General features: G+C 48.1%; 1 protein-coding gene across 1 annotated transcript in view; it reads right to left on the reverse strand.

The window, feature by feature from the left end:
- The window catches only part of FAM21 (Family with sequence similarity 21), a 98,301-nt gene that overhangs the window by 50,012 nt on the left and 24,115 nt on the right, over positions 1-24,174 (reverse strand). The window contains exons 10-17 of the mRNA XM_089548493.1: positions 21,010-21,196; positions 19,675-19,740; positions 14,179-14,295; positions 13,869-13,994; positions 11,279-11,364; positions 11,014-11,091; positions 9,426-9,532; positions 8,300-8,464 (exon numbers count right to left, since the gene is read on the reverse strand). Coding sequence (XP_089404619.1) covers positions 8,300-8,464; positions 9,426-9,532; positions 11,014-11,091; positions 11,279-11,364; positions 13,869-13,994; positions 14,179-14,295; positions 19,675-19,740; positions 21,010-21,196 — 932 coding nt within the window. The remainder of the gene's footprint in view (positions 1-8,299; positions 8,465-9,425; positions 9,533-11,013; positions 11,092-11,278; positions 11,365-13,868; positions 13,995-14,178; positions 14,296-19,674; positions 19,741-21,009; positions 21,197-24,174) is intronic.

Genomic DNA, 24,174 nt, shown 5'->3' on the forward strand with positions numbered 1-24,174 from the left:
TATGCCAACCACCTAGGACAGCTGGGGCTATGCTTCAACTTGGAGTCGGCTGTGTTGCGCTTCACGGGCTACAAGAGAAGACCAACAGTGCATCTGCCACGTGGAGAGACCATACCACAGACCCTTGAATACCGATATCTCGGAGTCACCCTTAGTGCCCAAGGAGACCTATATACTGCACACGAAGAGCACGTACGACTCTTCTCCCAGCGCGCCTGCTGCATTCTGCGCAGACGTTGTCGACATGTGGGGGTGTAGTCGATGTGTGATGGTTCGTGAGCTGTGGAAGGCTGTGCACGTCCCGGGCCTAACCTTTGCGAATGCTGTCATGTGTATGTCGCCTTTCACATGTGCCTGGCTACAGCGAGGACAACACGAAGTTGGCCAAGTGGCCATGGGGTGCCATGGTCGAGTTGCCGTTGAGGCAATCAGGGCGACCTCGGCTGGTCATCGTTCAAAGCTCGGGAGGCCAGCAGCAAAATCGCCGTCGAGGAGCAGCTGCTCATACTACCTAACACCCAGTGGGCGCGCCGAGTGTTCCGGTACCTGCACTTTAAAGGAACCAGAACACAATGGTGTGCTCGCGTCCAACGGCTACACGGCAAATTCGGTTTCTTTGCCCATTCCATCAAAGAGAACACCGAACAGACAGAATGCACTCCGAGCCACAAGTACAGGCCCAGGAACAGGCAATGGAAACTGCTCAGTGGCAATCCGCTATACAGAAGAAGGCCCAGGAACAGGCAATGGAAACTGCTCAGTGGCAATCCGCTATGCAGAAGAAGGCAACGCTTCAACTGTACCGTGCATATAAACTAAGAAATTGCACCAGAGCCGCTGTACGACACCAGCGGGGGCAGCGCTCTGCTCTTCAAGGCATGTGCTGGGGCACTGCACACACTCGTGTACCGCCGCCACCTCGATCCCTCCACTGACGCGCAAGCCACTATCTGCAGGGCCTGCTGAAAACAAGAGGAGCACCCAGAGCACTTGGTGCTTCATTGCGACATGTTGTCCCCTCCACATCCAGATGGTGCCACCCTCCCACGTGCGTTGGGATTTCAGGCAGCCAAAGAGGAAGACGAGGAAGAGTGCGGTGCAACCAAAAAAGCTGTGCCCATCAAGAAGGCCTGGCTACAGTGCCTAGAAAATATAACCCGGCAACAACGATGATGACAAATGGCATGGTGGTAATAGCGGTGTCCTATTCCGCTGACTGCACCGAACGACACAGACGTAGTCGCGGTGCATCTCTGTGTGACACAAAAGTGTCGAAGGGTGAAGTGTTGCAGTATGTGATGTGTTGTTGCCTGTTTCTTTTCCCCTGGGAAACAGAAGACGACCACGAAGTGCGATTTGCGGGAAAAATAAAGTTCTCTGCCAGCATAAGTGTGTTTTGTTTATATGCACAGCTGTGGCACAGAGGTGACCGTGGGCAACCACCCCTTCTGAGCGCCAGTTTTGCATTGCCTCCGACACCTGCCGCACACATTTGCCCACCGTCAGCTGTGCGAGGCTGACGTGTGCCTCATTACCAACGGCAGCCTGAAAGCTGGCGGTGGCAAAGAACCGAAGAGCACACAGCCCCTGCCGCAGCACCGACAGCGCACACACACGAACACCTCCCAGTTCATCGGTGACTTCGTCGCACAGCCACTCCATAGTTTGCTTCACCAGTTGAAAAAGGCTTAAAAACAGTTCGTCCGGCAAGTCAAACGTGTCTTCATGCGCCCTCCTTCGCGGTTGCTCGTGGCTATTTCAAATGCAAGCGTTTAAAAGCTAGCGAATCCTGCCGCGGCGGCGCAAAAACCTGTTTTGAGTCGTCGCGGCGGTGAGCAGCGAAGTTCCGACAAGTTGGAAATTTTCGCTGCGGCGCACCGCTCAAACGCTCAGTCGCATGCATGTGAGCCAGCCTTCCATCGTACCGCCACATACACCGGCGCCATTTTTTGTCACAAACGCAACGGTCAAACTGACCGCCTTGAGGCGATCACAAAAAACAATCAATCTGCCTGCATAACCCCTTAAGCTGCTGTGTCCACATATGTGAGCAAAATATGGGCACATATTTGAATTTCCACCCTTGAATTCTACGCTCTTACCATTTTGACCCTGATTGTCAAGTTCGTGGTGCCATCTCTTGCAGTTACAGCGAACTGTGTTTGTAAACAATAAGAAAAAATAGACATCACAGCGTTTTTTGGTGAGACGGAATAACTTTTACTTTTGCATACTATCTTTTCAAGTGGTCGTGAATGATGGAATTTACCATTCGGAATGTGTCAATAGGTTATTGTAGAAATGGCACACCATTTCTCATTGTCATAGACGAAGAAAAAGTACTGCGGTGGACTTTCAGAGTGGCGCGTACACAAGCTTGGACATGGAGCCATAATGCCAAAAATATCAAAGTGGTGTTTTCTGCCTACTATGAGCCGTTTTTTTTTGGTCAAGTGTGGTACAAAATGGGCTTATTGATTAGAGGTGTTGAAAACTATGGTTCTACAAGGATGACGTTGGACGACTCAGGTGCTGAAACATTGTTTATGAAAACAGCCAATGAAGAAGCGGCTCCAAAGAAGTGCGGCCGACCGAGCAATGAAGACCCACAGATGGTCACAAAGAACCGCCACTACGTTAAGCCGCTGCCGACAAACGCAGCGCGCTATGATCAGTGCTTAAAGTCAGGGGGTCTCGGAGGGTCTTCGGCCCCCCACCAATTAGTATGAAAAGGAATCTGAGATCCCCCCCTCCATGCTAGAATGTAGACTGCATAAATCGGAAGCAAGAAACCCTATTCTATGCTTCTTTTTGTAACCAGCCGGAGGGACGACGCTTACAGCAGCATGGTCAGTGCAAGAATGAACCACTGTTTATTGAAGGCACAGCTTTTATAGGCACAACGCGCGCCGGCGTTCTGGGCGAGCCGAGCGGGACGCGTGCCGGCGTTCTGGGCAAGCCGAGCGGGACGCGCGCCGGCGTTCTGGGCGAGCCGAGCGGGACGCGCGCCGGCGTTCTGGGCGAGCCGAGCGGGACGCTGTAACCTACTGCGCATTACTGTTGCGCATCGGCGCGATGCAATAACTGATGCGCGGCACTGATACGAACACGACACGTGTCCGTTACATCCTCCCTCGGGAAAGAACAAAATGAGACACTTCAATATAACAGTCACAGTTAGGGCACTTGATTAAAGTGTTCGTCATAGCGTAGCCTCTGTGGGGGCCTGGAGGTCCGAGTTGATCTTCTCACGGTGGGCGACGATGGGATGCTCGACGGAGAATTGTATCCACTTGCTGGTCGAGAAGATTCCTCACCGTTTGTAGCAGAGGCCACTCTAGAGGATTGTGCACCTGATTCAGCTGGTGTCGTAGGTTGCTGTGTACGGGGCTGAGAACCCGAACAAGTGTCGTCGTCGCTTTCACTGGTGTACTGCTCCGCCGTCCTAAGCATATGCCGGCGGTTCCGCCGCAGCATACGTTGATGTTTGGTTTGTACCAAGTAGGATCTTGGAGCGCTTTCAGCAACGACCTTCGCTTTACGCGACCAACCAGCAGCATCCTGAAGTCGCACCGTTGAGCCTCTGTGTAGTGCTGCCAAAGGCTGTCCAGCCCTGGCTTGGTGGCGTTTCCTTACTGTAGTACGAGTCACCCTGCCGAAGTCGGGAAGGTTAGAACGAAGTCGCCTTCGCTGAAGAAGCTCACCCGGAGAATGCCCATCTTCCAGCGGTGTAGAGCGATATGCAAGAAGACCAAGCCAGAAGTCCTCCCGGGCGTCGAGGGTCTTTTTCAGGATCCTCTTCACGATCTGCACTCCTTTTTCCGCCAAGCCGTTCGACTGCGGATAACGGGGGCTCGATGTTATATGATGAAAGTCATATGCTCTGGCAAACGTGGCAAATTCATGGCTCGAGAACTGGGGTCCGTTATCCGTGCATACTTCCACTGGTATACCATACCGGGCGAACATGGCGCTAAGGGCTGCGATCGTGGTTTCCGCAGTTGTGTTGTCGAGCGTGGCGACCTTGGGAAAATTTGAAAATGCATCATACGCAACCACGTACGACTTGCCCGCATAGGAAAAGATATCTACTCCAACCCTGTACCAAGCACATTTTGGAACGGGTCGCATTAGCAAGGGTTCTTCTGGCTGCCTGTACGCGTATTTTCTGCACGTTGCACAGCTTTCCACACGGGCAGTGATGTCGCCATTCAGACCAGGCCAAAAATTAGTTTCCGAGCCCTCTCCTTACATTTTTGCATCCCAAGGTGGCCCGCATGAATTCTTTCCAACATGATTCGTCGCATACTTTTCGGTATGACGACTTTAGTGCCTTTCAGCACTACTCCATTAACGACAGAGAGTTCGTGCGAAAATGGCTTGAGTTCACCTGTCACTGGCTGCCCGTCCACCAAGCATGCTATCACAGTCTGGAGGTAGCAGTCCCGTGCAGTTTCAAGCTGTAGCGACCGCAGCGTTTCGGAGGTGACCATGTAGCCCAAGGACTGGACGGCGTGAACCTCAACGTCGTGTGTTGTGCCACCTTTTTCTTCGACCTGATCCTTTGTTGACCGTGACAACATGTCAGCGAGAACGAGATGTTTTCCTGGAATGTACTGCAAGACAAAGTCGTACTTTAGCAAACGCAAAAAGAATCGTTGCACTCGTGGTGGCATGTCAGCAATTTCTTTCCGTGCTATCGCTACCAGCGGTTTGTGGTCCGTTTCGATAAGCACGTTTCTACCGTACACGAACTCGTGAAACCTTTCGCAGCCAAAACATATCCCAAGTGCTTCCTTCTCAATTTGGGCATAATTCTTCTCGGCTTGCGTTAAAACACGAGATGCGTATGCTACGGGCCTCCACTCACCACTGTAGTCTTGCAGTAATGCTGCACCAACGCCGTCTTTTGATGCGTCACAGGTAATCTTGGATTTTCGTTGCGGATCAAAGATTGCAAGAAGGGGGGCGGTGGTCAGGATTTGTGTTAGTTTTTTCCACTCCTGCGCATGGTTATCTGTCCATTGGAATTCTGAGCGCGTCTTGATAAGCTCACGTAGAAGCGTTGTTCGCTCGGACAGTCGTGGGACAAATTTACCAAAGTAATCAAGTACACCCAGCATTCGCTGAACGTCACTCTTGGACGTTGGTGTTGGTATATTCACCAAGTTTTTGATCAGCTTGGGGTCAGGCGATATGCCCGTTCGGCCTATGATATCGCCAAGGAATCTGACTTCTTTCACCCTAAACTTGCACTTCTGGATGTTGAAAGTCAAGCCGGCTTTCTCGGCGGCTTTTAGCGCTGCTATCAACCGCTCATCGTGTTCTTGTCTACTGGAACCCCATACTAAAATATCGTCAATATATACCAGTACGCCGGGTAGGCCATCAAAGACTTGGCTCATACTCTGTTGAAATACCTCTGGTGCGGAAGAAATGCCAAAGGGCAGCCGGAGAAAACGGTATCTCCCGAACGGCGAAGAAAAAGTGCAGATCCTCGAAGTCCGCTCATCAAGCGGTATCTGATGGTAGCCCGAATTTGCATCAAGGCAGCTGAAGTACTGGGCATTTGTTAAACGGGCTTCCAAATCTTCTCGCCTAGGAAGCGGGAAATGCTGCCTCTTTATGTACTTGTTTATAGCCCTGGGATCCATACACACCCTTAGCGTGCCATCTTTCTTCTTTGCCAAAACTAGGGGGCTGACCCAGTCGGTAGGTTCGTTCACCCTCACAATGATGCCAGCACGTACCATTCGGTCAAGTTCTTTTTTAAGGGGTTCTTCTAGCGCCACCGGAACTCGTCGCGCTGGTTGCACTACTGGTATCGCTTCAGGTGACAAGACCATACTGTACGCCTGCTGCAAACACCCGAGGCCCTGGAATATGTGCCCGAAATTTTTCAGAAGGTCATCAGTTGCGGTCTTGTCTACGGCACATACCCTACGCTGGACTAGCCCCAGAGCTTCACTCGCTTCTAGCCCAAGTATGGCTTGACGCCCATTTTTCACCACAAAGAACTTCACTGTGGCAGAAGTGTTCCCAAGACGGACTTCAAGCGTACACGTTCCAAAACACGTTATGATGCCTCCGTTATACGCCCGCAGGATCGAATTATTCGGCTTCAGTTCTTCTGCTCCCCGCAGTTTTTGGTAAATTGACATAGGAAACAAGCTTGCTTGCGATCCGGTGTCCACTTTAAAACGGATCGCACAGTTACGAACTTGAGCCTTGACCATCCAATCCCTCTCGCGCTTTGCCGTGGTGACTTCTAGGATGTCAAAGTCCGCGTCTTGCTGTTCTCGCACTTCACTGACCCCGGCTGACGCGCAGCAATTTGCGAAATGGTTCAGCTTGTGACACAAACGACACTTCTTTCCAAAAGCTGGGCATTGCTTAGGTTTGTGCCAGCGGTTGCACTTACGACAACGAAACTGTTTTTTTGCTTCTTTCCCCTCTTTCGAGGGAGCCGCGCGCCTCGAAATCGCGTCGACACTGTCGTCCCCTCTGTGCCAAACTTCATTCCGCTGTGCTAGCGTCTCTGCTGCTCTGCACATTTCCTCTGCTTTTTTCAACGTCAGCTGGTTGTCCCGCAGCATCTTCTCACGTAGTCGAGGATTACACGTGCCAAATACAATCTGGTCCCTTATCATCGATTCTTGCAGCGTGCCAAAGTTGCACTGTGCCGCTTGCTTTTTCAAGTCACGAACAAATTTTTCAAAAGGTTCTCCCTCCGCTTGCTTTCTTGAACGGAATACGTATCTTTCATGTACTTCATTGCTAACTTCGGCACAATAAGCATCAAACTTGCTCACCAAGGTGCTGTAGTTCGTCTTGTCTTCATTGTCGCCAAACTGGAAGTTGTTGAAGACGTCCAAAGCGTCGTCGCCAGCGATGCTCAACAGGAGTGCCGCCTTGGATGCATCCGATCTGGGCTGGTCCTTAATCTCCGTCGCCTGCAGAAATAACTCAAATTTCTGCTTAAAACGCTTCCAGTTTTCTGTTACGTTACCAGTCAGCCGCAATGGCTCTGGTGTCTTCAGCAGGTCCATCGCACGCCGGACGCAGGGTCGATTTCCATAGGCCTCAAAGGGCCACTTCTGACACCATGTAACCAGCCGGAGGGACGACGCTTACAGCAGCATGGTCAGTGCAAGAATGAACCACTGTTTATTGAAGGCACAGCTTTTATAGGCACGACGCGCGCCGGCGTTCTGGGCGAGCCGAGCGGGACGCGTGCCGGCGTTCTGGGCAAGCCGAGCGGGACGCGCGCCGGCGTTCTGGGCGAGCCGAGCGGGACGCGCGCCGGCATTCTGGGCGAGCCGAGCGGGACGCTGTAACCTACTGCGCATTACTGTTGCGCATCGGCGCGATGCAATAACTGATGCGCGGCACTGATACGAACACGACATGTGTCCGTTACACTTTTCAGTGGTGGTCTGAACATTTCTCCTCCAACGTTTTGAAAATTTTGCTGTGGTATTTAGCAAGAATCATTAACATTTCTTGAGAAATGTTAATGTTAACTAATGCAAACATTAATGTTAACATTAACCTTAATGTTAAATGAGAAATGTTAACTGACTCGACTGACGCAGGTTCAATCGCGGCCTCGGCAGTCGCATTTGGATGGAGGCGAAATTGTAAAGGCCCGTGTACTGTGGAATATCCGAATACGTTAAAGAACCTCACGTGATTGAAATTATCTGGGGCTCTCATCTAAGGCGCTCTTTACTGCCCGAGTAACATTGGGTCAATGAACATCTAAGCACCAACTAGCCCTAATCATGAACATTCTTTGTGTCATTGCCTCTCTTCCCTTACACAGTGCAACATCTAAGGTGCTCTTTACCGCCTGAGTAACATTGGGTCATTAAACATCTAAGCACCAACTAGCCCTAATCATGAACATTCTTTGTGTCATTGCCTCTCTTCCCTTACACAGTGCAACATCTAAGGCGCTCTTTACCGCCTGAGTAACATTGGGTCATTAAACATCTAAGCACCAACTAGCCCTAATCATCAACATTCTTTGTGGCATTGCCTCTCTTCCCTTACACAGTGCAACAGTGATAAAATCCAATCGGCTGCTAGGTATTGTGGTAGGTACCTCCGTGTGGCTTGGCATAAGCTCACTTTAATGTATGTAAGTTTGTTTGCATTATATCTGCAGTCCCCAAATTACTCAGCTCGTATCAGAGTTTGTCTTAACTGCTCTATTTTGCAGGAGTTTAACAAGTAATGCTCGCTAAAAATCCCTCACCACCATGCAGATGCATAACAACCAAAGAAGCTACCTCACCTCTTTGTGGGCACACTCTCGGTGGCTGGGCTGTCTCCAATGGTGTATGGCTTTGCCTCGTGGCTGGCAGCCTTGGGATTGACACTGCCACTGGTGAAAAAGTCTTCGTCATCCGCATCGAACAAGAATGACTTGGCTGGCTTGCTCTCCGTCTTCAGAGTTCCACTAAAACCAAAAGCAGAGAGCAGCCAGCTTTCCTTCCATTTTATGCCAATAGGGCTTTGTTGCCCATCTTCACAGATATAAGCATCAATACAAGGCCACAAGAAAATTCACAACAGCAAAACGCGAGTTCTAACCATACTACCATACACAAGCCATAGCCACAGGTTGACCAGCAGTTGACCTCTAAGCACAGCCAGCTCAACAGTAGAGGTGCACTATTCATTTGGCTTTTGAGGTTCGAAATGCTTTTGAGGTGTACTTCCACGTATATGACTAGTAGTACTACTCTGTGTCCAGTTCAAGTACGGCACAATAATTTAACCTTTCTGGCAAGGCTAACTTGGGACAATGGTATGCTCCCAAAGAGTATGGTTCTTAGCTAAAATGTCCCCGCGATCCCACGAGTAACAGTGAGGATGACGGGGGCCAGGAGTACAATATGCAACAACTGGGTTTATCAACAGACAGAAGACTGCCACTGAAAAGGTACTGCACCCAAGTTGGCTAGCTGATCATCCATGCAGTCTGCACCTACAACACAACAGTCACTACTGAAGCACACAGGCCCCTGGATAGGCAGAATTCAGAGGACATTATGCAGCTTCACTAAGAGTCCTGCACGGGCCACATCTGATGACCATCAAGCGATATGCTCAAGTAGTACTTTAGTTCAGGCAAGCTGGATTCTAGCTACAGATTCTGAGGATGGCACAAAACAGACAGGGACAAGGAAGGCACATGAAAACAATGGGACAGACGCCAACCCACATGTGTTGCATCACTGTTGTAAGTTGGTGCCTGCTCGTTGTTTCCATGTGCTTGTCCCTGTCTCTTTTGCGCTGTGTGGACACCTTTATGCAATGATGCACCAATACATATCACTGTGTGAATCACAATGAGTTCTAATTTCAAGCCTTCAGTAGGTCAGGCGCATTTGTCGCACAGCCCAGCGAAGCCTCACCTGGCACCTGAGAACAGGAGGTCATCCTCGTCCTCATCATCAAACAGGCTCTGCTTTTTCCAAGCCTTGCCGCTGGTGCCTTCAGCTTTTGGTAGGGGAGGAGGCTCCTGGGAAAAGCAGCAGACGCAGCACAATCAGTCTAGTGTGCTGGCAAGGAATGAAAAGACAAAAACGTTCGGAGCTTTCATCAGCTGTCAGTGGCTGGATAGCAATTTAAGCTTCACATGCACTGTTGAGTACTGGGTCCGGAGGTCAGGCTCGAGAGAAAAACCTAAGAGCAAATCAAAATCAAATCAAATTCCTTCACAATGGGGGGAGGGGGCTGAGATCCAAAAGAGGCATAGAGCTTTCCTACTCCATGGTGCATGAGAGACACTACAGCTTGGGTGTTCAGTGACTCTCTAGTCCGTCACAGAGAAGGCTTCGGGTGGGAGTGGTCAAAAACAGGTTTTTTGCCCGAATATTGCCGCTAAGCTTTGTAGCGTTAATTTACTTGCGATGCGAGGTCAGATTAAGGTATCTCGAATGGCCACAGCCACATGCAAATGCTTCTACACTGTTTGAACTGTAAACACCTAAATGCTGTCAGCCATAAACTTACCTGCTTGAATGCACTGCCTGTGCTTATGCACCAGTTTTTTATATGTTACAAAAAAGAAGTAACTGATTTCAATTACCAATACTTCAGTTCAAAAGTAACTTATTTCAGTAGTTAGTTGCAGCCCCTCAAAAAAACCAGAAAAAATTACAAAAGAGTAACTGATTACTATTACGTTATTTTCATTCTCATCTTTTTAGTGTCAGACGAACATACACGGGCACGAATGAGTCAGTGTGACATATGCTGTTAATTTTAACCAGCAGTTGTGTAGCAAAGTTTTTGATGTTTACTTTTTTCACATTTACGAGTCCGAACATCTGCAGTGAAAGCAAAGAATCTCTCAGTGTTTGCCCTGGAGGGAACGGCAGAGTTGTAACTGGCTCGCACATACACAAAGCGCCACACTTTGTTGTTTGTGCTTTGAGGGGACAAAGCCTAAGCTCAATAAGCATGACATCATATTGTGTTGTCGAGAAGAAATGCGAACCATGGAATATAGGGCTAGTCAAGAGCAGGCCGCTCATGCTTACATGTCCAGACTTCCTGGCTCGTTCGGCTTTTCCGCAAGCCCGACCTTTGTCTCTTTATTATGAAGGAATATTCCACACTAGCACTAAAGTTTGCCACCAAGTTCAGGTTCTCGAAGTTATACCAGTGGCTACAACTTGTTTTCCAAATAGAAAGTAACTGATCATTGGTAATAAATTACAGAAAAAAATAACTGGATTACCAAGAAATTATCCCTTGAAAGTAACCAATGCATCATAAAATTTGTAGGAAATGTAATTTATCACCAGTAGTGTAGTAACAAGTTACGTGTGACTCTGTTTTGCATATAAATTTTGTTTATTCAGAACGATACGAATATTTTTCAACATGCGGAGATTACAGTCCTACAATTTTGGGGGCCATTAGATAATTCAACCTTCAGATATGTTTCTCCTAGTAGCTTGAAGTCACAAAAGAAAAGCAGAAGAATGTACATGCCTCCTTGAGCAGGTCCTTTGCACCGCTGGGCACTACAGGCTGGCTGAAAGGTACACTGGGTTCCTGCTGGGGCACCTTCTGTGGTCGTGAGACAGAAGTTGGCACAGAAATGAGCTCGCCTACATTTCAATATATGGCCTCTATTGCTTTACTTATAATGCATATAATGAATACGGAAAGGCGGGCAGGCTGTTATGCACTTCTCATGGGCACACTGAACCTTAATCACAATGTAGGCTGTAAAATTCATCCTTGGGGCACTCACCGTGATTTCTGCTGATGCCCACAAGTCGTCGTCGTCATCATCTCCATCAAAGAGGCCGCCGGCTGCCACAGTTGGTTTGCCGCTGGCTGCAGCCATAGCCAAAACACACTCGTAGCACACCCCCACTGCACGCTTTTCTGCTTGACACCACATGCTCAGAGAGAACTCATAGGGATAAAAGGTTGCTCTCCTCCACTTAGGCGCTACTAAAACATTTCCACTTTCCAGCAGAGAAAGAATTCAAACATTTGAACAGCTGCCCACAGCTTCACTTTGCCACTCGTGCAGTGTCGTCTCCCCCAGTTTTAAACAAGGTTCACAGCCCTGGCGTCCAGCTTCCTCACACAGCCCTTCAAATTACACTAAGTCTTACATCTTATATCCCATTTGGAAGAGTTTGGCACTTCTTTGACCTTGGTAGCACGACTATTGCTGCGGAGGTGCCTAGCAAAAAAAAAAAAAAGCACTTCATTCCCATGCAGCCATGTATAGTATTTTTATACAGCAAACCTTCTAAGATGCATGTCCTTTGTGAATGTTTTCCCTGGAAGCATGGAAGCAGTTTTTCCAGAACACCACAGACTGGCTGATTTGCCAACATTTCAACACAAAAAGTTACCGGACAATAAGAGGTTTGATGCAACAATTTTGCAAAAGTAGTTGGATTTATCCTCAGTGATTACTGAGATGCTTTTACTCTAGTCTACTCAACGGTTTTACTCCACGACAAGGCTTCACACACGACAGAATTTTTCTGGAGGGTGAAGGTGGGCAGAGGTGGGTCGAGGGGGGAGGCAGATGGACGAGCAGCCACCTAGCTGGAGGGGTGGGGTGGGGATGTGGCTGGTACTTCTTTATGGAGGGCAGTTGGCTTTCCTAGTGCGGCCTGCTTTAAATTCGATTACGCCAACACTTTTACATTCTGCTGCTGGGTGGGCATGTGGCAGGTGTGGTTGGGTTGGCGATGGGTAGCTCTTCTGGAGGACAAATTTTTGGGTGTTTGGATGGTAAATGGAACCGCTGGAGGGTGAAGGTGGGCACTGGCGAGGAGTTGGATCACAGGTAAAGGTGGGCAGTGCGCAGCACCCCAGCTAGGGGGGCGCAGTGGGGAGGTGGCTGGTGAGTAGTTCTGCCACCCAGACCAGCATTTTTGCAGGCTGACAGTAGCCCTGCATTTGCTGTAAAATTTTGAAAAGCGTGGACACTAAATTTGGATGGCTATTGGCTCCATCCATCCATCAGACTCTCCCAAAGGGGATACACAGCTAAGACGCTAGTTTTTCAGGGACCACAGCACGAGCGTCACAGATGTAGTGAATGATCTGTGTGGATCGAAAACAGATTCTCCTCCCTTTGATTCCAACAACTCTCACGGCTCTATTCTTTGCCAGCTGGGTTTAACTTTGCGGAAATGCACCTCTCATTAACTTTGTTGGAAAGTCATCCATCCTCAATTCCTCAATGTGGCCCCCGTCCGAGGAACTTGTGTTCACCAGTTGCAAGACAAAAATGTTCCCTGGCAACAATAAATGCCACATGTGTCTCATTGTTTTGTTCCCAACAGCATGGCTTACCCCATTTGGCTCACATTTTGTGGGGACGGTGACAGTGCGGTTGGGCGGCAGTGTGACTGTCAGCCACGAACAAGCCAGGGAAATATTCATTTTGAAGGAGCAGTGTGCAGGATGGGACCAGGCGAGGAAGGACAAACATACCACTAGTCCCGTGATCCTTCAAAACAAACCAACACTAGCTAGCCCAGCTTTCAATGCCTGAAAGGAAAGTACATTTTCCACTCGCTTAAAAGCCCACACTTTGCAACCCAAACAGGGGGGTGATACAAGGTATCAAGCAGTTAATTTTGTTGCACTGTCCCAACCAAGGACGGCAACTGTGTGCGTGCCTGGCTTTGTTCATGCTGTCTAGTGACAACGCCAGGGTAGGCGAATGAAGTGACCTTCCCCGTGTTTGCAGGACAGAGATCTGACAAGGGGGCACACCACACTGGGCGCCTGCAACACTGACAAGGGAGCACCGACCCCCCGCTGTTTGATGCCAGCGGCATTCAATCCCACAGCCTGCCATCCACCGAGGGGCTGTTGAAACGTGATACAAGCATAATGCAGAGCTTAGTGATTGGTGCTTTGCTTTGCTCTGCCAAAAGAAAGTGCAGAGAATTTGGCCAAGGTATGGTCCCTATCTACTGCAGCAGAGCAATTTCAGCACCCCTTCAAAGATAAAAGAATGGGACAGGACAGGTGAAAGAGGAACAAAAACGACAACACACTAACAACAACACAAGCATTCCTCTTTAACCTGTCCTGTCCCATTTGCGCAGTCTGACCTTTTATCTGGAATAGACCAACAAGCCTGCAAGAGCATTCCACTACACCCGTTCAAGGTTCATCATCATGAGGATCGACTGCAAGCACAATGCTAGAGTACAGAAGCCCCAGCTTGAACAGTGAACGTTTCCAGCTCAAAGTGTGGTGTTATTAGGGCTACTGAGGGTCCTGAACTCTCCACCTGAAAGTCCACTTCTGACAGTTGGGAGGTGCTGCACACAACGCTAGAAGACAAGTTCACTTACAGTGACTGTTCTTGGGCGCAGTGGTGTCTTTTTCACTGCCAAAGATGTTGGCTGGGATCACAGCGGCCTGTTTCTCTGGAGGCGTTTCTTTCTTGAGGCTTCCAAACAATGAGTCTTCATCTTCACCTGAAAGGCAGACCACACAGCAGGCGCTAAGCCCTCAACCACCTCGCAAGGCCCCGAGAACAGCAAAGAGCTGCACAGCTTGAAACAATAAAGACCCTGCCATCAAGCCAGCTGCTAGTGCCACCAAACCCCTGCAGCAGATGACCACCAGACCAAGTGACTGCATCAGAAAAGCCCAAGTCACCTTCAGGCATGCTGCTGGCCAGTTCTCCCGTGCATACAGGATCCCCCGCAGAGGCACTCCGTGCTTGGGCCTCCTGCTTCGTGCTGCTCCTTTCAGATGGCAGAGGCAGCGCGGCCCCTGTCCAAGCAGAAGAGGAACAAACCTGCTACATGGCCAGTCCAAAAGGCATCACTGAAAAGGAACACTGTATGCATGGACAAAACTGAACATCGACACGAAAAGAAGGAGAGGCATGATTACTGACACCATGTTTACCTGTAGTCTTGGACAAAGAACAGCGCAAAAGACAAGACGAAGGAGAAGACACACGACCGCTGACTAGCAACTGATTGTATTTAATGCGTGAGCGTACACAGATGCGCGGAAACAGGGAAGAAGGGGAAGCAACAACGCCTAAAGCAAAAGCACTAGGCTCGTAATCATGACTTAAGATATGCTAACTTGTAGCAAGACAATGATATCGAAGGTTTGCTTGCACGTGAAGCTCCTTTGCGCACAATGATAGGGGCTTCATAGAATTCCCTTGCGCATTGCTCGGAGTAGTATTCGAGGATTGCGCACTGCTCAAAAAGTGGAAGGCAATTTTCACAAGATTTATAGTGGAGCACTAGGTTGCTTTTGGGAACTATATCCTCTAGGGACGATGCATGTTCCCTGAGGCGATCATTGATGCATCGTCCTTTCTGACCAACATACGAGGCCCCACAGGAAAAAGGCACCTCGTGAACTACGCAGGTGCGGCAAGCAACAAAACGCTTTTCATGCCTCTTGCCGCAGACTGCCTTCCCGCATACTCTTACTGCATACTCTTGCCACATATCTGTAGTCTATGCACAACATTAGAAGTGTAATTACAATTGCTATGTTTACTTGGCCATTTCTAGGATTTCTCGCCCATCTTTTACGAGCCTTGTAAAGAACTTGGTCATGAGTTTCTCATGGCACAACAGCATGGCTCAACAGCAAATGAATGCGTTCAAGGCTGAGCATGCTAGGTTATAGAAAGAGACATGAACGCGTTGAGGAAGGTGCCCTAAAACCAGCCCTGTGCACCAACTGAAGCTGGCCTAAATCAATAAATTACCACATTCTAAAGCCTACTAGCACTGAAAACAGGTGTTACACACTAGCGAACACTGCAGAATGAAACAGCCGCTGCATGCCATTTTGCAGTCACGGATCTTTGAGGCCAATAGACTACACTGCCATCCACATCCGAAGTTTGAAACAAGCGGCAGGATCCAATTACCTCAGCCATAAATGAGTCTGCTGCCAAAAAAAAATTACCGACCATTACGTTACTTCCTAATGCGAAATTTGAGCGCAGCAAATAAGCTGTTTCACCTTTTCGATAGATTGAGGCAAAGAAATCGAGCAACACATGTATGCGCTATCACAGAATTTTTTTTTTTATTTTTCACACGTATTCGCAATTTCGGCTCGGGCGGTGCACATATACAGATCCGCCGCCACCGATCTGGCTCTCTGATTGCCACCGCACAGGGGTTGCATTGGAGGAGGAGCGAAGAAAGGAATTAAGTTCGAGCCGGCGCTTTGACAACCGGAGACTCGCAGGAAGAGGGGGGAGGGGGGCGGCGTGTACACCCAGCGGCAAACGATGGGGGCAGAAGCGCGCGCAGCAAGCGGACAACACGATAAAGGGAGGAGGGAAGAGATAGCAGCGACTGACTGATGCCGCTGACGCCGATAGCGCTGGGGGGATGAAAGGGGGGCGGAGCTGGTTACGAGGCCGACGACAACGCCGACGACGACGCGAAACCCAGGAACGGACGCCAAAGAGCTGCGCTCTAAAAAGTGTGAATAGAGCCAAGCTATCCGCTCCTCATAAGAACAAAGAATGGGTGGAGCTGTACCCAGCATGCCTGTCTGGTGCTCAGCAGCAGTACCATTGGACAGCACATGCTCGACACAGTTACCTATCAAATGGTCACTGTTTACAGTGGGCCTCTTCGATTTATCACGCTCGGGCAGACCGTTGGCTGCCACAGCGTTTGCTCCCCGACAGGAAAGCGCATCATGGTCACATGAGCTGGCAACCACTGGAACCAGCCGACCGGCAATCATGGCAGCAAGCCAGTCATGGATCACGGAGGGCAGATGCTCTTCGTAGCTTCGCATTCTGCTGCATCTCGCTGCTACGCACGCGTACGGCAGAAGCAGGCTGCTTGGGACCGAAAACAACAACCTGAAGTTGTTGAGGGCTGCCACAGACTGCAGAACAAACAGCTGATCGTGCTCGCACCCGTATACATCGGCGACAACAATGCAAGTGTGTGCCTTCGGTGCACATTGTGCTGTGTAAGCGTCAAGAAATCCTCAAAAGCAGGCGATGATCAACAAAAATCTAACATCTTTCAGTCGACACCACATCGGTGGTAAAAACTGCCCGTGTGTTTGTTTACTACACAGTAAGTATGACTGGTATTACAGTAGACGATTGACCCTGAATGACTGACTGCTGTAGACGTTACGATTTGCACGTTTGTGAACTGCTTCCTGTGGGCTGTAATCAGAAAAGAATCGGGATACATTCCATTTGACTGTAGTCTGCCAACAAGGAATGGACACATAATCTCGACAAAAGCGCATATCAGCAGGTGGAACGTTCGTCTAGAGAAAGCGGGTGCACCTACTGTACAAATTTAGCTGCGTATCGTGTCTATAATGCTACAGCTTTACCGTAGAGGTGTAGAGGGCTGACACTCAAAACGAAAGGCGCTACAATCCAATCTGGTCTTGCGTATCGGTGCTTCACGTACTGTGTGTGCTTGCATGATGATCTGCACTGGGAAATTCTTCTTTCATCTCTTTAATGAGCAAAACGGGAGGAGATGCATGCGTCCGGTACTTCTCAGATATTTTAAGCATTTGTGGCAGAAGGCCCGAGCATCGAGCTGTATGATAGTTAGCGACGAGAGGATCAGCACTTGCCTCGATCAGCTGCCGTAAGGAACAACTGTGTGGCCACATATATGACCGCACAGATACCTCAAGCAATGTGCTCTTTTAATAAAGGTTATGTTTCAATCAATAAAGCATTTCTCAAAGCGTATCAACCTTTCTACTGCGCAGAACGCAATGAAGACCACACCGCACAAGCACGTACAGGTAATGCATTCGCGTAATAAGCGCGTCCGCTTTCAAAAATCAAGTAAAGTTCATTTCCCCACGCGTTATAAAAGCGCCCGTTTTCATTCTGCAAGAATTAGTTCTGAGACTGCACACAGCCAGGTTTTCCGGCATTGAAGAGGCGGCTTTAATTTAGATGTGACGCACGAGCGCTCCTGTCCTACGCGCATTAAGTAGATGTCACATGCGCCTTGAAAGTGATGATTTGGACGACGCGCGAGAAATCTGGCTGCTCCAACCCTTCGAAGACGTTTTGCGGCGTGCAGTACGACCATGCCAGCAACATGTATTTCTGTTCCCCTAGAACCGCTGTCACTCTCTGGCAGCAGGCAGTAGTGTCTGTACTAGGAATTCACATCATAAAGGAAAAAAAATTAATTCCAGGGGAGCACTTAAGTCTGCTTCAGTGCAGTAAAGCGAAAGCATTTCTCTTACTGCTGCCAATTATGTTGCTGCGTGTTCACTTCTTTATGCCTTCGCTGTTTCTAAGTCGTGTTTTTGCTCTTTGGTTCTACCACATACGAAGATGTGGTCCCATTGCTGAAGCATCTAGTAAGCACATCAAAATACTGATCAATTTTAACTAATTGATTAATCAACCAGTTAGGCAATTGAGTAATTGTATAGTTTAATCAATTAGATGGATTATTTAATTTGATAATTAAGCAAGTTATCAATTAGGTTAAACTACTGATGAATGTATGAAGTAATTCACTAACTGAAGTAATAAATTTGATCTTTAATTAATTACCTAATTAATCAGTGTGGCAAATTAAATGAATGTGACTGTTTAATTATGCAATGAACTAATTTGTGAATTTTGTTGCATAACTGATTAATTTGTGAAGTAACTGATTAACTGAACACATGAATTACTTCAATTAATTACCATCAATGAAATACGAGTCAATTATTAATTCATGCTAATTGCATAATTATTTCATCAACTGTTCTATTAATTACCGCTATAATGGATGACAGAGTTCGTGTGGACATGCTTTGATGACAGGTCATGTACTTACACGCCACTCATGAGATGAGAAATGCTTTCGCATTAAAACACGACGTTCATCTGCGACACCAATGCGCCAGTGGCGCGCTTTCTGCAGCGATGTGCGGCCCACCAGGTGAAAGCACGCTACTCGCTCCTGGCTCACTGTGTGCAGCTAGGCCTAACGTGCTCCACACTGAAGCACCTGCGGAAAACACTTTCAAACTAGTTGCCGATGGTCATAGAAATGTCTAATCTTGTTACCGTTTTGACAATAACTTGATAGTATGAATTTACAGTTGATTTCCCTAATGGCTTCTTCAGCGATGCATTCGAAAAAAATTAGAAAAAAGACACTTCACAAAGTCAAAGACCAAAACGCATTCATTAAATCCACTTTTATTCAGTTCAAACCAACGAGCCTTCGTAGCGTGTTCTGCGCGTGCTTGCCTCACAATCTGAATGACCAGGGATCGAGTCTCCGTATCTCCACAAAATTTTTTATTTGGAGGTTCTTGCGTTATAACGCCCACCACACCGACACCAGTTTTTCTGCGACATGAGCTCCTTAATGCAGCCACGCTAAAACGGGCCAGGCAAGCCATCTCACACTGACTGTTGCGGGTCGTACGTGCAGAGTCATCAGCACAACAGTCACTGCAGGTTGTCATGAGCTCAAAAGTATCGCTGCATGCATGCCTCTTTCTTTATTTTAATCTGGAACCAACTTAGTTGACGTACGTTTGCCAATAAAGTGCTCATCAGTGTCTCTCATTCCGGACGGTTCCCGCCGGCCATCGTAGAAATGGGGCATGCATACTTATCCGTCATATATAATCGAGGCTTTTAATGCATTATCCCTACGGGAGATGCCCCAGGCCCGCGCAAATTCGTCATTAAATGCGGGTTGTCACAGAGCGGGGGACACATAATCGAGGTTTCACTGTAAACATTTTATATTGAAAAATATTTAAATTATTCAAACTTCTGATGTTTTGGCATACATGGGTAAGAAGCTGTGCAGTTGTGTCATTCACAGAAAATGCATGCCAATTCGTGCTTCTCTCTCTCTCCTTCTGATCTCTCTATCTTTTCTGCCAGAGCAGGCTGGCCACACTGGCATCCCTTTCTCTCTTTCCTTTTCCCCTCTCTCAGGTCACCTGCAACTGTGCCCACAAACCTCAAAGAGAAAATTTTACCATTTCATGAAGCAGCACTGACACTTGGCCTTAACAATATTCGCAATCCGACAAAGTTTCCCACAGCAAGCACGAGTTTGTTATATTGAGGTTCCACTGTACGTTAAAAGTTTGGAAGCACACATATCGCCTATCAGCAATGACAAGAGGACTCACCTCCAAACAGGGACACTCCTCCTACAGGAATTTTCTTGCCACTTGCTGTGAGCTTTGGCGGGTTGGCTGAAAAAAAAAGGTGTCCATCCTTCTCAACACCCAGCATTCCAACAGAAAAAATAAAACAAAGCTAATAGCAGAGAAAAGGTTGTAGATGAGTTTGTGCAAATATTCGATAGCCAACCAGTAAAGTATTTGAGAATTGATTTTGTCCAGATGTTTCGTATTCGAAATCTTGAACTATTCGCCCCAAGTGAACAACGTTTCTGAAGCACTTGCTTCCTGTGGTCTCTGTTCAACATACCTCCCACAAGATAGCATCGCAGCATGCGCACAGCTAAAGCCCACCCTGCATGGGCACTTCCTAGGCCTATGTGCCACGTGCCTGCTCGCCCACGCCTCCACGCATTTGCCAGGATTGGTCTGCTCATGCGTGCAGCAGCAGACGCAAGTGTGGTGCCAGATTTAAACCTGCCAGGTGTCAGCACCCATGCTACCTGCACCATGCATACCAACAGGAGGACACACAGCTCCCCTGAGAGCCTGGGCTGACTGCAGCTGCTGCAACCACTAAAGCGCAATGGTGCGAGTGGGAGCCAGCACAAGGCACGTAAAGATGTTTGTCCATTTCTGACGCCTGACACAGGGCAAAGTGGGGTGGCACTGGGCGCATGGACAGTGTACACACCTCGCAGGTGTTTATGGAGTGACCGCTTAAAAGCAACAGCTACGTAGTGTGACACAATCCCAATTAAAACCTGCAGTCTGAGGTCCTACAAATAGGTCGGCTCCATGTGTCGGCTCCTCCAATTTTCGATGGCTATTTTCACAAAAAATAAAGTTCAACATAGCTTTAATGATTGCGAAGAAGCTTCAGTGCACTCTTTCTTGTTTTCATGTACTTCGCTGAGGAACCGTCATGCACCCGACCGATATTTCGGACTTTGTGGAGTCCAAAAGCTCAAATTTTCAGACTAAAATAGACGCCAACAATACTGTGGAGATTGGTTTCCAACCGATATTCCATTATTTCAGCCTAATATCCGCTATACTCGCACAACAGCCTAAGAAAAAGCAAATGCGTGCAAGCACCTTTTAAAGCAGTAGCTAGCGCCACAAGCACCGCTTCACTGCCTCACCACTGTGCCCCTAGCAGCAGTTTCTGTCCTTACACCACGCTTCTTCGAAAGGTTCATGATCAGTAGAAAGGTACTGAAGGACTCTGTTACAACTGAGATGGTGGCTGGGCTGCTTTCAAAAAGCAAACTTGGTGAATTCGATCTCGTGAAAAAGCCAGTGTGGCAGGTGAAGAAAACTTGGTCAGTTTCTGCTCACATGCAATTGAAGGCTGCTCTTTTGCTGTAGGTACATCCCTGAACAGGTCTCGCTGAGGCTGCTCGTCTGCTGTAGACACATCCCCGAACAGGTCTCCCTTAGGCTGCTCCTTTGCTGTAGACACATCCCTGAACAGGTCTCGCTGAGGCTCCTCCTTTGCTGCAGACACATCCCTGAACAGGTCTCCCTGAGAGAAGCAGTTAAACTAATTTAGCAATCCATCAAGTGCAAGGAATGCTCCAGAAACAGACATGCTAACATCATCAACATCATCATCAGCCCGACTACACCCACTGCAGGGCAAAAGCCCCTCCCATGTCTCTCCAATTAACCCTGTCCTTAGCCAGTTGCGGCACCGTATTCCCACAAATTTCTTAATCTCCTCCGCCCACCTAACTTTCTGCCGCCCCCTGCTACGCTTGCATTCCCTTGGAATCCACAATGTTACCCTTAAGGACCAGAGGTTATCTTGCCTTCACATTACATGCCCTGCCCAAGCCCACTTCTTCCTCTTGATTTCAACTAAGATATCATTAACGCGCTTGTTCTCTCACCCACTCTGCCCGCTGCCGATCTCTTAACGTTACACCTATCATTTTTCTTTCCATAGCTCGCTGCGATGTCCTTAACTTAAGCTGAACCCGCTTTGTTAGCATCCACATTTCTGCCCCATAGGTGAGTACCGGTAAGATACAGCTGCTATATACTTTCCTCTTAAGGGATATTGGTAGACTGCCATTCATGATCTGAGAGAACCTGCCACATGCGCTCTAACCCATTCTTATTCTTCTAGTTATTTTCCTCTCATGATCCGGATCAGCTGTCACTACCTGCCCTAAACAGACATATTCTCTTACTACTTCCAGCATCGCGCCATCAATTGTGAACTGCTGTTCTCTTGCTAGACTGCTGGATATTACTTTCGTTTTCTGCATGTTAATTTTTACAATTGCAATTTTGCAACTTTTGCAATTGCAAAGAGCAATTGTCCATCAATCTTCAGTTCACTTCAGATACGCCAATATATGGCAGGTAGAGGTGCCATGAATATTAGAAATTTTGAATATGAACTGAACATGTTTGTTATTCAGGCCATATTCAATTCGATAAATTGAATATGAGAATTTTCAACTATTCAAAAACTTCTGAATACTCGGCCACGTTCAAAAGGCTGCGCCGACTTCTATAAATCTGACCCTTGCAGACCCCACACGCTGGCGTGCTGGCAACGCACTGCAAGCTAGGTATTTCAACACCTAACTTGCTTCACAAAGAATTTGCAGCGGAAGATGGTTAGGGACTAGCTACTGTCTATCATAAGATATTCAATCCTATTATCGGTAAACTATAAAATTCAATAATCTCATTAAACACAATTGCTAAACGGGCGAGTTGGTGGCTACCCTCAAGAATTTCATTTAAACTAGGGGTGCACGAATACTAAAATTTTCTAATATGAATCGAATACAAATATTAAGAAAAAACGCCTTCGAATACCGAATCGAATATCTGTTCATTATGAAAAAAAACATTTCAGTAAATGGTATACAGGCAAATGCTGTGGCACTTATGCTTCTTAAAACAGTGCATGATCTTTGCAACTGAAAGAAATAAAACCACACTGACTCAGTGCCATATAAAAAAACATAAAAACATGATGTGCACAGAAATTTATACTCCTTGTATGAACAGCATAACACTATCCAACCTGTAATGTGGTCATGGAAAATGTAATCTATAAAATGACATATGACTGGGAACTAAAAGTAAGATGATGGCTGGTAAAATCTTATAATTCGGATTTCAGGGGACCGGAAGAAATGCCTGAATTATCTTAAGATCGATTTATAAATTGCCCCGCGACCCCTTAAAAAAAAATTCCAGAAATGCAAAAATGTGGTGAAGCCTCATGAGGAAGCTCCATTGCATAAACACCGAAAAGTCCGTGTTGATCGAGCGCGCAGTTTCGGTGTGCTGTAGGAACAATGCGGGCGTAAGCAAGGGAAACGCATATCGGCATTGGAACAGCGAGACTGCTTCTAAATAGGAAAAATAATTATCAGGGACGCACCAGTCGGCACCCAAAACTGCTATGGAGCTGGGTTTGGACGATGGGCAAATGCACGGGCTGACAGCTACCGTCGCCACGCGCTAGCCATGAAGCTCAGAAGCCGGAACTACGTGGCCAGGCCATTTCTGGCCTGGCGACAAGCGCCCTCCGATCGTTGTCACGCCTGCCGTTAGCCCACTTAGGAGGTGCACGGATCACAATGCACCATGCAATAGACGGCATTTTTACGCGAACGCCTGCCCTGTTGCAATACCTCGATTCACTCCTTCAGGAGCCTCATGCAAAGTTCCGCAGGAGGGCTTTTTTTTTAATGAGATACATTGCTTCAAGGCATCAATGGGGAAAGGTAATGGGAATAGGTTAGCTGATTTTATGAAGTCCAGTAGCAAGTGATGGCATAGTCCTTGCGTCCAGGAAATATATGCAGCAGGGTTGCGCAGTAAAAGACCCGCTACCCTCAGATGCCAGATCCTTGTAGGCTTGAGAGCAGGGCAGTCCCCCAGTAAGTGGTGAACATCGTCTGCAAGGCCCTCGCGTTTACATATCGGACACCCAGGCTGAGGAAAGAAATCTCGACACTGAGGCCCCTTCCGAGTGATGGCACGTGTGAGGGCAATCCCGACCCGGATCCTCCAAAGCACAATCCCCTCTGCACGGGTAAGATCGCAGGGGAGGGTTACCGCACACGGAGGGATGATGTGTCGATCACAAGGGGGTCAATAGTGCTACATCGGAGTAAAGTTGGCGGGATGTTTAATACTAGATGGCGCCTGGATTAGGTCTTTGGCTTAGATCCTTGGCTAAGGTTTTTGGCAGGGTCTTCGGTCCTGGTAGAATGCTCCCACCTTGTTGCCGCATTCGTGGCATCGCAGGTGCTTTCTCTCCCTAGTGCATGCATGCACCATGGTGTGCATCATGTTTGTCGTCTGCTTTGTGCTGCTCTGCTGACGAGTTATGCTGGCTCTGGGGGTTGCCTACATACCGCCTCTCATGACTGATGTGTTGGCTGCATGCCCTCCACTGCACATAGTCCACTGCGAGGTGCATGGATCAGCCCCCTGATCTAAAAACGATATCTTTAAAGAACATATACG

This window comes from Amblyomma mixtum, chromosome 6 (assembly GCF_055824585.1).
Source record: "Amblyomma mixtum isolate Tamu chromosome 6, ASM5582458v1, whole genome shotgun sequence".
Lineage (NCBI taxonomy): Eukaryota > Metazoa > Arthropoda > Arachnida > Ixodida > Ixodidae > Amblyomma > Amblyomma mixtum.